This window comes from Globicephala melas, chromosome 10 (assembly GCF_963455315.2).
Source record: "Globicephala melas chromosome 10, mGloMel1.2, whole genome shotgun sequence".
Classification (NCBI taxonomy): Eukaryota; Metazoa; Chordata; class Mammalia; order Artiodactyla; family Delphinidae; genus Globicephala; species Globicephala melas.
In genome coordinates this window covers 66,027,276-66,040,245 of record NC_083323.1, presented here as the reverse complement: position 1 = coordinate 66,040,245, position 12,970 = coordinate 66,027,276, and the positions used below count along the sequence as shown (strand labels likewise).

At 36.4% G+C, this 12,970-nt stretch overlaps 1 protein-coding gene across 2 annotated transcripts in view; it reads left to right on the top strand.

Annotated features, from left to right (window-relative positions):
• The first annotated feature begins 203 nt into the window (after nucleotides 1-203).
• ARID2 (AT-rich interaction domain 2) overlaps nucleotides 204-12,970 on the top strand; it is a 178,774-nt gene continuing 166,007 nt past the window's right edge. Inside the window, exons 1-3 of one of the 2 annotated variants that reach the window (XM_030835321.2) lie at nucleotides 204-430; nucleotides 545-638; nucleotides 1,709-1,806. In XM_030835321.2, the coding sequence (XP_030691181.1) occupies nucleotides 339-430; nucleotides 545-638; nucleotides 1,709-1,806 (284 nt within the window). In that variant the 5' untranslated portion in view covers nucleotides 204-338. Of the gene's footprint in view, nucleotides 431-544; nucleotides 639-1,578; nucleotides 1,609-1,708; nucleotides 1,807-12,970 lie in introns of those variants that run through there. The other variant, XM_030835322.3, reaches the window with a different exon arrangement.

The window sequence follows — 12,970 nt, the reverse complement described above, 5'->3', positions numbered from 1 at the left end:
GCCCCGCGGCTTCGCGCGGATCCGGCAGTCGCCTGCCCCTCTAGTTTCGCTCCGATTTCTTTAAACTTTTTTAGAAATTCCCCTCCCTCCTTCCCTCCTCTCCCCTTGGCCTCCTGCTCCCTCCTTCCCCTCCTCCTCCTCCTCCTCCCCCTCCCTCCCTCCCTCCCTCCCTGCGCCGCCGCCGCCGCCGCCGCCGCCGCCGCCACCGCCGGCCCATGACTGAGCCCCGCCGCCGCCGGCCGAGGAATGGGCTCCGGGCTCTGGTAGGAAGCGCAGGGAGCGGGGGGCGCTTTTAAAACACCGATCTGGGTTTTTTAAAAACCTCCTTCGAAAAAATAATGGCAAACTCGACGGGGAAGGCGCCTCCGGACGAGCGGAGAAAGGGACTCGCTTTCCTGGACGAGCTGCGGCAGTTCCACCACAGCAGAGGGTGAGAGCAGAACCGGGGGGGCAGCGCCGGGGCGAGCCGGGGCGAACGGGGCTCTCCCGCCCGGGCCGCCGCGGGGTCCCGGCTGACAAGTGCGGGGCTTTCTCTCTCTCGCAGGTCGCCTTTTAAAAAAATCCCTGCGGTGGGTGGGAAGGAGCTGGATCTTCACGGTCTCTACACCAGAGTCACTACTTTAGGCGGATTTGCGAAGGTGAGTGGAAGTTTTAATTTGTATTTCCCTCTCACTGGTCTCCTCCAAAAAGTCTCCTTTGACCCCGGAGTGGGCGCTCGGGGCCGGGGGGGTGGCCCGCGGGGGCCAGAGGCGTTCTTTTCGCTCCCAGCCAGTGGCACGGAGGCGGACGGCGGCGGGGCTGTTTTTGGCCTGGTGGCTCGCGTGCGCGCGGCGGGCGCGGGGCTCGGCGGGCGGGCGGCCCGGCGCCGGCTCGCGCCCTGCCCGGTGCCCGGCCGGCCCGGCGGGGTCTGAGCGCCGCGGCGGGGAGTGCGGGCGTGCGGGGCGCCCGCCCGAGCCCCGCGCCCGCCCCGCGCCCGCGCCCGCCCGCTCGCTCGCGAGTCAGCTCTGCCGCCGCTGCCGCTCTAGCACAGGCGGAGACACAGAGACACACAGACTCTGAGAGCAGTTTTCGTGCAACTCAAAATTAGCGCGGGCAGGTTTAACATCGATAATCGGCTGCGAAATGATCCCGGCAGCCGGGGGCACAGCCTCGGCCCCTTCGCTCTCGGTTTATACAGCTAACAAAAGAAACCAGGACCTGTCTCCAAATAGCCATCTTAGGCTTCAAGGCTAGGCAGAAGCTGTAGGCCTCAAAGAAGGGCCTATGGAGATGGATAGATCTGGGAGAGGGATCGGAATCGGCCCCGGCCCCGACCCCCCCAGAACCTGCGGACGTCGCTCTCCGGAACAGTATTGATCCTTTTGAACTTTTTTTTTTTTTTTTTAGTGTAAACGGACCGCGTTGAGATTTAAAAGGGGGCGACAGAGGGACTTGCGATTGGTTATTGTCCGGGCTTCAAAAACAAAACAAACCCACCAACCCCCCCCGCCCCCCCAAACAAAACAAGTGCTCTTAAATACTGGGCTCTCTGGTGAAAACACGGTGATTCAAGCAGCCCTTGCTTAGTTACTCTTACGGATCGAGCCGAATCACCCACTGATGCCTGAGGTATCTGCAGATCTCTGTAGAATGGGTATTTATTTCAGAGTTAGGTTAGAGTTTTCTTGAATTGTGCACGTTCAGACAAGTGTGGCTGTGTTTTTAACAGGTTTCTGAGAAGAATCAGTGGGGAGAAATTGTTGAAGAGTTCAACTTTCCCAGAAGTTGTTCTAACGCTGCCTTTGCTTTAAAACAGTATTACTTGCGGTGAGTAGTAGTGACTCTTCCAACAGTGTTTGGGAATAAGGGACTTATGGGGAGATTTGTTTCAGCAAAAAGAAAAAAAAATCCCCAAACAAGAAACAAACCTTGCACACCAGTCTAAACTTCTGTTAATTTCAGTCTGAGAAACATTATCCGTAAAGTGAGATTATAATAAGGTGAAAGTTTTCCTCACCTATTTTAGGATTGTTTACATTTTTCATACAGAATCATTACAGGTGACACCCCACCCCCATCTTGGTAAACATTCTTTGGTGACATTGTTATTGATTGTCTGATATCCACAGAGGGGCAGAAGGGTGATGCTTAGTAAGAGTTAAGATAGTTAATGAAACTTTGTATCCCTTGGGAAATTTTTTTCTTTGTTTTGGAAACTCCTTTGCCTTTTAAAATTCTGACTTTAAGATTTTTTTAAAAAATGAAACCTCTGTGTGGAACCGTGTCACTGAGTAGTTTTTCAGTAGAATATTTCTGCATAGCATAGCATGTTGGTGCCTTAAGTGACCAGGATTGTTTTTAAAATATATATATATAAATATATATATAAATATTTTTTTTGAATTTTTTGAATGACTTAAAAAGCTTTAATAGGATTGTTATCTATTTAGGAAAATTAGGGATACTACAAAATAGAATACTTTGATTTGGATTTTCTTTCATTCTTCCCCTTCTATTTTGACTATTTATTTGACAAAGTAAATTTCTTATTTAGTTGGCATGTGATACAGTTTAGATATATATTTTGTGATTCAGCCTTAATTTTTTCTCAGTTTTTCTCCTAGGAATATTTTTATATTGTAATTTCTTATGAGGTCATCTTTTATTTTTAATATTTATTTTACTTACCCATAAAGGCTCTTTGGTTGGTGTTTGTTATTTAAAACTAAAATAATGCTCTTCATATTTATTGCTTTTTAATAATGATGTTATAGGATGGCCTTTTAGGTAATGTGGCTTCTACATAATTTGAGTTTGGCATTTATCATTGCTCCAAATGCAATATCCAGATGTACATATTCTGTGTTATGTTCAGCATTCTGGAATAGGAAATGCAGTAATTGCACAGGTGTACTTTCTGTTGGCTATCTTAGATTGACTTCAGGCTTGAAGCTGAAGAGTTTGCAGAACTTTGTGAGTAGTTACTGAGTTACACAGAAGTCTAGAAAATATTAAATATGGTTAGTTGTTATCTCTTGTGAGGGTGTGATGGCATGTGTCAGAGTGCATTTTAAAATAAAAGACTGAAACAAAACACAAAGTAAAACAAAATTAACCTTCAAAATTGTTGATTTAGTAATGTGGTGAGAAGTAGAAAATTTTTTATTTATGGTGATACTTATTTGCTCATTTTCATTTATAATATTGAGGGGAATACTGTTAATACATGTCCTGGTTTTCTGGTAATCAGTTTGAACCATTTGGATTTTAGACCGTTTAAAATACATGTTAAGTTATGCCTGATATTTATTGGATGATTGATTGATTGATTTTAATATCCAGAAGGTACTGTATGATATATATGTTTCATGGGATGTGTGTTTTTCTGAAGAGTTTACATTCATACTAACAGAGCTTTAGCATAATCAAATGGCTAGACTCCCAGTTTATTATAAGTTACATAAATATTGTTTTTCCAGTTGTGATTTCTATCTTGGGATCTATCATCCATTGATGATACTGTTTTTCACTATGTAGTTTCAGGATTGTTCACAACTCTATATTGTTCTCGGGTCAGTTTGAGTTTTATGCTCTTATTAGAAGCTACATTTTGAACTATGTCCTTAGCTAAACTTGTTTTTCCTCCATATGTCACTCTCCAGGTTTGTTTTTGTAGGGTTGTAGCTAGGCTACTAGGAAAAAAGTTGAAGTATTTGTTTTGGAAAATAAAACCATGTGAAGATTTGCATGGCTTGTAAAGAAATACAAAAGAAATATGCTGGTCAAAAATTGGGTACTACCAACCTTGGAAGATTTTTTTCCATAGTGGTGTAATATTGCACAGTAAGAGGACATGTATTATGATGGGTTTTACACCTTCCTCTGAAAAATCTTAACTGGCAGACAGGATGCCAAACTTTCACAGTAATTCTGTTACTTAACCATGAGTGCCTCTTCATAGTAACCAACAGTAATCAAGTGACTTTGTAAGTTCCTTCTTTGATATGTCAAATTGAGTATCATGGTTTCTGCTGAGTAGATAATGCAGTGTATTTTATAAATCACAGGTGGACTAATTTTTTTTTTAAATGAACTGCTGTTTCATTTGACTTACTATAAGACTGTCATTACATGTGTTCTTGTTTAGAAGTTTAAAATTTGCTGACATTCCTCTGTAGTTAGAGAGGTAGCTGTTAGCCTGGTATTTTATGATATATTTTCATGATATTGCAGACATTTAAATAAAGAAGAGCAAACTAATATGCTGGCCATTGTAACAGACATAGACATCAAATACAGAGACTTGAGTTTAGTGGTCTGCTAAAAGTTAGTTTGATTGTGTCAGACATACTCTTATTCAGTTGTAGATTGTCTACAAAAATTTCTCAAAGTCTAAAATTGAAAATGCAATTGATTATTTGTTTTAACATTGACAGTTAATTTTTTAAAATAAAAGTGCCTACTGATAATGTGTAAAAGTACTATATTTAAAGCTTGGATATTACTCATCTATTATGTCTATGTATTTTGTTTTCAGTTAGTTCCATTCTTGGCATGTACATCACAATATATTCCACAGATGTTCATTATTAGAATACCTTTATAAGTATAAAAGGATAAGTTAATAATTTCCCACATTTTGTAGATGAAGAAGTTAAAGTGGAAAAGTATCTAAATGGCTTTAGGGGCATTTGTTAATTGGAAAAAAAGTTGTATTCTTGATATGTGTTCAGTAATATTTAATTAGTCTATTATGAATTCACTTTGTTAGTCAAAGTGATTTTAAGAAATTAAAATATAATTGGAAATTACTTATGGTTAAATTTATGCCTGAGTGTGTTTATACCCAGTGTGTTCCATATTTACTCAGTTAATTTTATATTTTCATTTTGTTTTGGTACTAAGATTGGGGACAATTTACTCCTCTTACTTTTTGTTAAGAATTTGAAGCCTTGGTATGAAGATTTAGGTAAATATTTCAAATACTTAGTTGAAGAATGTTGTTTTAGCTTACTGATGCCAATAGTACAGCTATAGTCAAGGTTAAGTTGATGTTTCCATTATAAAACTTGATTTTTGAAAAAGAGGTGAAATACCTTGGACTTAAAATTTGTTGTACAACACTGTATGTTACTGATTTTCTTATAAAATGATTTTTTTACATGTACCTACCTTTGGAATAGTCAGAAACTTAATTGTAGAATTGTACCCGCTATAGTGAATTTTCAGTTTCATTGTGAATTTATTTATTTTTTTCCCCCCTTGGTGGATGAAGCCCTGCCTTAAGTTATACCAATTAAAGTTTACATTTATCAGGTAAATAGAATGAATACACTTGTGTGCTGGGTGGTTAGTGTCTACCATGTAGATCACTTTTTTTAAGAGAAAGCCTTTTATGAATCACTTGAGGTTAAATGAAAGAATGCTTTAAAATTGTAATAAATAAGTAAATAAAGTAATACATTGAGTTTGTGTATCAACAGAATTGATAAATGGAGATTGCTCTCCTTATTTAAGGAAGGAAAATAAAAGTAATATGAAGACTGGAAGAAAAATTGTATCTAAATAAATTATTCGTATATGCATTTTAAAATTAATTTTGTAAACTGTAACCTTTCATTTTGAACAAACCTGATTTTGATATCTTCTCATATTCTGTTACAGTTTAGAGGGTGTGCAAACTTGTTGAAAGGAGGAGTGGAAAGTAGAAAAAGTTGAAAGACTTATGAGACCTCAGCTAGGTTAGTGTTGTGTCTTAGAAACCATGTTTTAAATAGCTTAAATTTGCCCTCAAGTAGAAATAAATCTAACTCTTTCCAGGGTGGATAGTTTTCACTGAGGACGCAAACTAAGAACTTAACTGTAACTCCCAGAAGTGTTTATATGCTTTTTTGCATTTAAATTTTCTGCCTTAGCTGTCAACTAAAATTGTCTGCATCTAAAGAGGAGCACTCTTATAATCCTACCTCTTCTCTGTTGTTGATTTAGTATTTTCAGTTGGTTGTGTGTAAAATCCACTATGACTGATAGAGAAGTATATCACGTCTGTGAATATTTTATAATCTGAAATGAAATGATATTGGAAGTTGGAAAAGGAAGGAAAAACAAACATTTTAATTCACTGGAATTTAGGTGCATTAGTCAGTGAGTAACTACTCAATACTGCATGTTTTTAGGTGAAGTATTTAGAGTTTTTTTCATTATTATTTGGGGGAAGGCTGCTTATTGGGCATTTTCCAGAGTTGTACAGTCCCTCCTCAAGTTTGCTAGTAAATGTAGGGTTTGTTTGAATTAGGAAGTAGAGGACACATGGGGGGTGGATCTCTTTCTACTGCTTTCATCTGGCACCACCATCGTCACCACACTTCTGGGTATTCAGGATCAGTTAGAGTGGAGATTCCCAATTTGTGCTGTATGAAGCATTTGTTTTCCTGAAATGTCAATATGTTTCCCTGAAAAAAGGCTAAATGAATTTGAGTAATAACAATAAATTTGTGTTACTTCATTGAAGGACTTCGTAGAGACTGTATTTTGTTAGTGTGAGTTGTGGATCTCAAGGCAATTTGGAGAAACACTGTTTATTACCTCCCTCCCTCCACCTATGGTAAATGATGGTTCCCAAACACTACCGTACATCGCAGGGGAATGTTGGCGGAACATCTACTAAGTTCTGTGGAGCACAGTTTGGGAAACCCTGAGCTAGAAGAAATGAGGGTAAAGGAAGAAAAATTTTAAATATGGAAAATGAGAGGTAACTGTGTATATTTATATAGATATATATACAGATTTAAATGATTTTTATGGTGCTATTATTTGCTTATCTTTATCAATTGCTGTGCAGAATTATATTGGTAATACTTAAATAGTTGTTCGAATAGGGGACATTAAAATTATCTTGTGTTCATTGCCAGGAAGAGAAAGGTAGCCAAATCATTGGTCACATTGTTTTGCAGAATAGTAATTACTGTTGTTGAAATATGATAGTCATGCTAAAATCTGTATTTGCTTCAGTTCTACCATTTTAAAAACATAGGTCATAATCATGAATTTTGATTTTAGGGAAAGCTGTTTAGAAGTAGATCTTGGTATAAGGACCAAACTTACTGGAGATAAAAATGGAGATGTTAGAATTAAAGATTGTCATCAAATATTTTATGGTTTGAAATTATAAGCATAATTGTTATGAAAAGCAAAAGTATTGGCTTTTGAATTTAAAATAAATGTAAATAATATGGTTAGTTCAGTTATCCATAGTAGAGCTCAGGAAATAGGCAGGTTGATTCTTTTTATTCAGAAGTACACAAAAATGTATATATGGTGATTGATACTAGTATTGGTTACCTATCATAAAGGTTATTAATGGATTCACTTAGGATATAAAACTTTTGGGGGACCTGGAATAAAGAGATGGTTTACAGCAAATTGTCACTCTCAGTAGCGTTCAGATTTTCTATGAATTTTATTGCACTTTCCAGGAATTGTGTTATTAAAATAGAGTCTAACATACAATTTTTTGTTTCAAACATTAAAAAATATCACTTGTGCTTGGATACTTTTTGAGTATTCATTATGCTGTGAATTCAAAGTTAATTCTTTTCTACAAGATATATACCCTTGTGACTAAGTATATTGCAGTGATCTATGGCTGGAACTGGAATCTCTTGGTGATATGTAGGAATAGATACTGCATTAGGAATTATTGTCCCCAAATGATAGATTCATATTTCCATTAATATCTAAGTTAGTGTTTGCAGGTCCACCCCATCTTACTGCAAGAGAATTTTATGGTGAGGCTGAATCTCTTGTTTTGGCTCTTTTATCCCATTAGTCTCTTAACAGCTCCCATTTCCTATCATGCCACTGATTTATTGAAGTGGTGGGGTCAGTTGTCCTTTAGAATGCCCTAAATTCTAGATTTGGTTGACTGCTTCCTTCTAGTGTCAGTTAACTTGTTCCTCTATCCCCTGTATCTATTTCCTAAAATCTATTAGATTTAAAGATTGAAAAAATTCAAGTTTAGTATTTTAGGTGTACTTTAATAGGTAGTGCTGTGCTTTTCATCAGATTATGAGGCATATAATGTTTAGTTGTCCTGTTTTAGTGGTGCTAAGATTGATCAGTGGTTTTATGACTTAATGGTCTAAAACTGTATTTTTTTAAAGTGTGCCCCAGGTGATTCTTAAGTACACTGAAGTTTGAGAACAGCTGATCTAAGTGTTGGAATTAAACCAGTTGAGTTGCTGAGATAACTGGTTTAACTTGGCATGAACATGTTGGCCAGGGCTGCATCCAGAGCAAAACCTCTAGGTGACATCTGGTCTAGGGGCACCTGCTCAAGCTGCACCTGTCATCTCTAAGCAGAGCGTGGACACACCCTACTTTGTTTCTGGGCTCTAGAGAAGATAACAAGGGCTCCACTTAAGGGGGAAAAAAAGGGGTAAATGAACTACCAATTTGAGCTTATCATAACTATTTGCATAGTAATTTGGATTTTAAAAAATCAATTAAAAATAAAATTTCTTAATATCTAGGTTTTGTTTTTAAATAAAACTTTATAATATTTTCCAAATGGAATGCCATTTATTTTATTGAATTTACTGACCACTTTTTCTCTTTGTGAGGATTTTGTTGGTCTATCTCAGTACTGCTTAGGGGAGTTCATTTATAAATATAAATATATTTATATATAAATATAAATATATTCAATATAAATATACATGTTCATTTATAAATGAACATGTATAAATTCCTTTAAAAATAACAATACTAACAATAGCTTGTTTTGTTTAATGCACTTTATCTTCATGTTTCAAACTTTTCATATGTAAGATTTTATTTTTATCATTTCAGATTTCAGAAGTAATTGATGTTATTTAATCTCAGAAAAAATAACACTTAGAAAAGAATTTCTTTACACCACTCAGACTCTTTTCTTCTGGAGCATAGGGGCTACTAAAAAAAACCAAAAAAGGCTGTAGGTTATTATCCAGCTTTCAATCTTAAGTGTCAGCCATAATTGCCACTTGGTAAGGTTTATTTTATATATTTTCAAGCCACACTTTCTCCCCTTTACCTTTCCATTCTTTTCCCTGGTGATAGACCTGCTTTACATTTCACAAAGCTTTGTTTTATACATAACCCTCCATTATCCACAGTTGTTAAATATCTTCAGGTATATTCCATGCCCTAGTATGTTTATCTTTTGCTTCTTTCAGTAAATGAGTTTTTTCATTACTGTGTAATGGGACCAAGCCAAAGCATTGCTTTTTATGAAGTAGGATTTGAATAAAGTTGTACAAGAATGTATTATTTTAATATACATCTTAATGGGATACATGGCAAGTATCTTTAATTCTTTCTTTCTGAGTTCTTAACTATTGTACTTGGTAAATTGTTCAGTGGTCAGCTGCTCTGTGCACAGAGATGATGTTTATTATATAATTATAATATACACATCTTTCATGGTGACGTGTTTTCAAATGAAATTTGTTTTTGCTCCTCTCCTAGCCCACTGGTTATTTTAAATAAATAAAATGTTAATATTAACATATATGAGGTCAGTAGGAACATTCTTCCATTAAAACAAGACAAAGCAGAGGCCATAGTTAGGGGTCCTAACCTGTTGTAGTTTAGAGGTGGGGTTGAATTTAAATGTGTCAGTAATAATGCCCAAGTTGATCACACTTTCCATAATGGTTCATAGGTTAAGTGAATTTTCAATGTACTTGAGCACAGATCAGACCATTTAGTACTTCATAAACAGTATTTAGTACCTAAGCAGGCTGTACCTCCAAGTGCACTCACAAGTAATAGGTCAAGAGTGCTTAAGTGGTTTGGTATAGTCTTTTTAGTTTACACCATTAAAAAGTCAAACTTCTGAATTTTTGAGTAGTTTTTGCCAGGTAGCCCCACATTGCGATGTATTAATTTAGTAGTAAAAAATCTGGTTGAGAGAGAAATGATAAACCTATCATTTTTTTTCCTTCCTATGTTTTCTTTCTTCAGAATTGTTAAATCTTTTTTTTTAAATTTTATTTATTGATTGATTGATTTTTGGCTGCGTTTAGGTCTTCATTGCTTTGCGTGGGTTTTCTCTATTTGCGGTGAGCAGAGGCTATTCCTCATTGCGGTGCGCGGGCTTCTCATTGTTATGGCTTCTCTTGTTGCGGAGCACAGGCTCTAGGCACGCGGGCTTCAGTAGTTGCGGCACGTGGGCTCAGTAGTTGTGGCTCGCAGGCTCTAGAGCACAGGCTCAGTAGTTGTGGCGCACGGGCTTAGTTGCTCCGAGGCATGTGGGATCTTCCTGGGCCAGGGCTCGAACCCGTGTCCCCTGCATTGGCAGGTGGATTCTTAACCACTGCGTCACCAGGGAAGTCCAGAATTGTTAAATCGTTTTTTCGCTTTCTGTATGTGAAGTCTTGTTTACACTTCATTTATATTGACCAGTTGTTATTTTACCACATTTGTTTTGTGTTTTCCTTTTTATATGTGATGGTGTGTATATATATATATATATACACATTATTATAATTATTATTACTGTTGTTTAATCATTTGCTGTCATTACAGTTATAATGCCCTTTCCTCCTAAATGTAAGTGTATATTACTTAAGAATAAAAACATTCTCTTATGTAACAATAGTAAAATAATTAAATTCAGAAAACTTAACATGAATATAATCATATTATCTGTATTATATACAGATCTTATTCAAATTTTACCAGTTGCCCCAAAGATGTCTTATAGCTGTCATACCCAACCATCCCTAATCTGTGATCTTGTATCACATTTAGTTATCTGTAGTTCTTCAGTCTTTTGTGATACTACCATTTTTGAAGAGTATGGGTCAACTGTGCTATAAAATTTGGATTTTTCTGAGGTTTTTTTCAGGATTAGATTTAGGTTAAGTATTTTTGGCAGGAGGTATGTGATGTCACTTTGTCCCATTATTGCTGACATTAACTTTGGTTAAGGTGGTGTCCTCCTGGTTTCTCCATTGTAAAGTTTCCATTTTCTGTTTTGTAATTAGCAAGTGACCCGTGGAGACATACTTTGAGACTGTAGATATCTTGCTCACCATCAAACTTTTACCCAGTGGTTTTAATATCCATTGATGATTCTTGCCTCATTCAGTTATTATGATGGCTGTATGATGTTTATATTCTAATTTTATCATTTCTTCTACATCTTATTAGTTGGCAATCTACGATATGGAAAATATTTTTATTTTTTATTAGATTTTTATATTATACAATGGATTAAAATCTATTGCAGTTATGCATTTTGCTGCTTCAGTTTGGCCAGGAGGAGCCCTTTCAAGCTGCCTTCTGTGTATTTTTATCAAGTTACTATTATTTTTGAGCTCTTTCTTGCCTTCTGACAAAATAAGATCTTCTAGAGTCAACTTGTGTTTTGCTTTCCCTGATGTAGCATCAGCTATTTCTTCAAGAAGTCCTGGTTCCTTTTAGTGTGGAATGGTATATAGAAACCAAATCTGGGTGGTAGATGTACCCATTGTTATTGGGTTATCTTTTCTTCTGGGCCCTTTCAGAGGACAGAGCTAGGAAGTTTACTTATTTTAAATATGAATATACACACCTTGAAAATCATAAGGCTATACTGATATCTCTAATTACAACCCACACACGTTTTCTCTTGCCTTCTTCCATTCCATGTATCTCCCTTTAACTGCATTGAGAATCCTAATTCCTAACACCAGTGTATTTACTTATCTTGTTAGTTTTGTAACACATCGAGAATAGTTTCAGAATTGTTATACCCATACCACTACAAACAACAAACCCGCCAAGTAGAGTTACAAATTTGTTTGCATTTCTTTTTGTGTTCAGACTGACTTTATATCTGTAAATAATTGTGTTAAAAAAGGTTCACAGTGACTGGATTCTATTTTTCTGGGTATTGTTATTCACTTAAAACAGTGAAGTTTACATTTTCTCCATTTGTATTCAATTTTGTGTTTTCCCCTTTATTTATTCCTTTAATTTTATTTATGAATATATAAAACCCTTAGGATTCTAAAATCAAAATTTAAGCAAAGATATGCTTGGAGTTTACCCTCTACCCTCTTTTCTTCCCTGTCACTTCTGCCGCATTCCTACCCATGCTCTTTTGGTAACCAATAGTTGCTGGTTATCCTTCCTGTTTTTTTGTTTTTCTTTTGTTTTGTAAAAATAAGGAGATATATACATGCATTTTTAGTTCCCCATCTTAACATTAAGAATGCACACTATTTTTTTATTTTGCTTTCTTTCATTTAATATATTGGGTTGGCCAAAATGAAATTTAATATATTGGTTTGTGCGGGTTTTTATATGATGTTATGGAAAAACCCAAAGGAACTTTTTGGCCAGCCCAATATCTTGCCTATCACTCTAAGTAAGTTCATAAAATTCCTTTTTTTTAACAGCTGCATAGTATTCCATTGTGTGGATATATCCTACTTTATTCATCCAGTCTCCTACATAATGACTTAGGCTTTTCCCAGTATTTTACAATAACAAATAATGTCACATGAATAATCTGCAAATCTAGTAGCCTTATGCAAACGAATTTTCAAATTTTTGGAGATGTATCTTCAGAGTAAATCACTAAAGTGAGGATTGATGCAATAATCAAATAATAAAGGCATATGTATTTGATTAAATTCTGCCCAATTCCCACCAGATTCTCTCCAAGTAGGAGAGAACTATTTTGCATTCCCATCAGCAGTATATGAAGGTACCTGTTTCCCATAGCCTTACCATGTGTTTGTCAAGCTTTTGAAGTTTTATCGATCTGGTGGGTTAAGAAATGGTATGTCACTATGTTGTAATTATTGTGGCTTATATAGCATGTTTTAATATTTGGTAGTGCCATTCCCATCTCATAGTTCTTTTTTTACAAGGTTTTCTTGGGTATTTTTTTATGGGTTTTTTTCCATGTGAACTTTAGCATTAATTTGTTGTAGTTTCAGAAAAAAGCTTTTTCTTT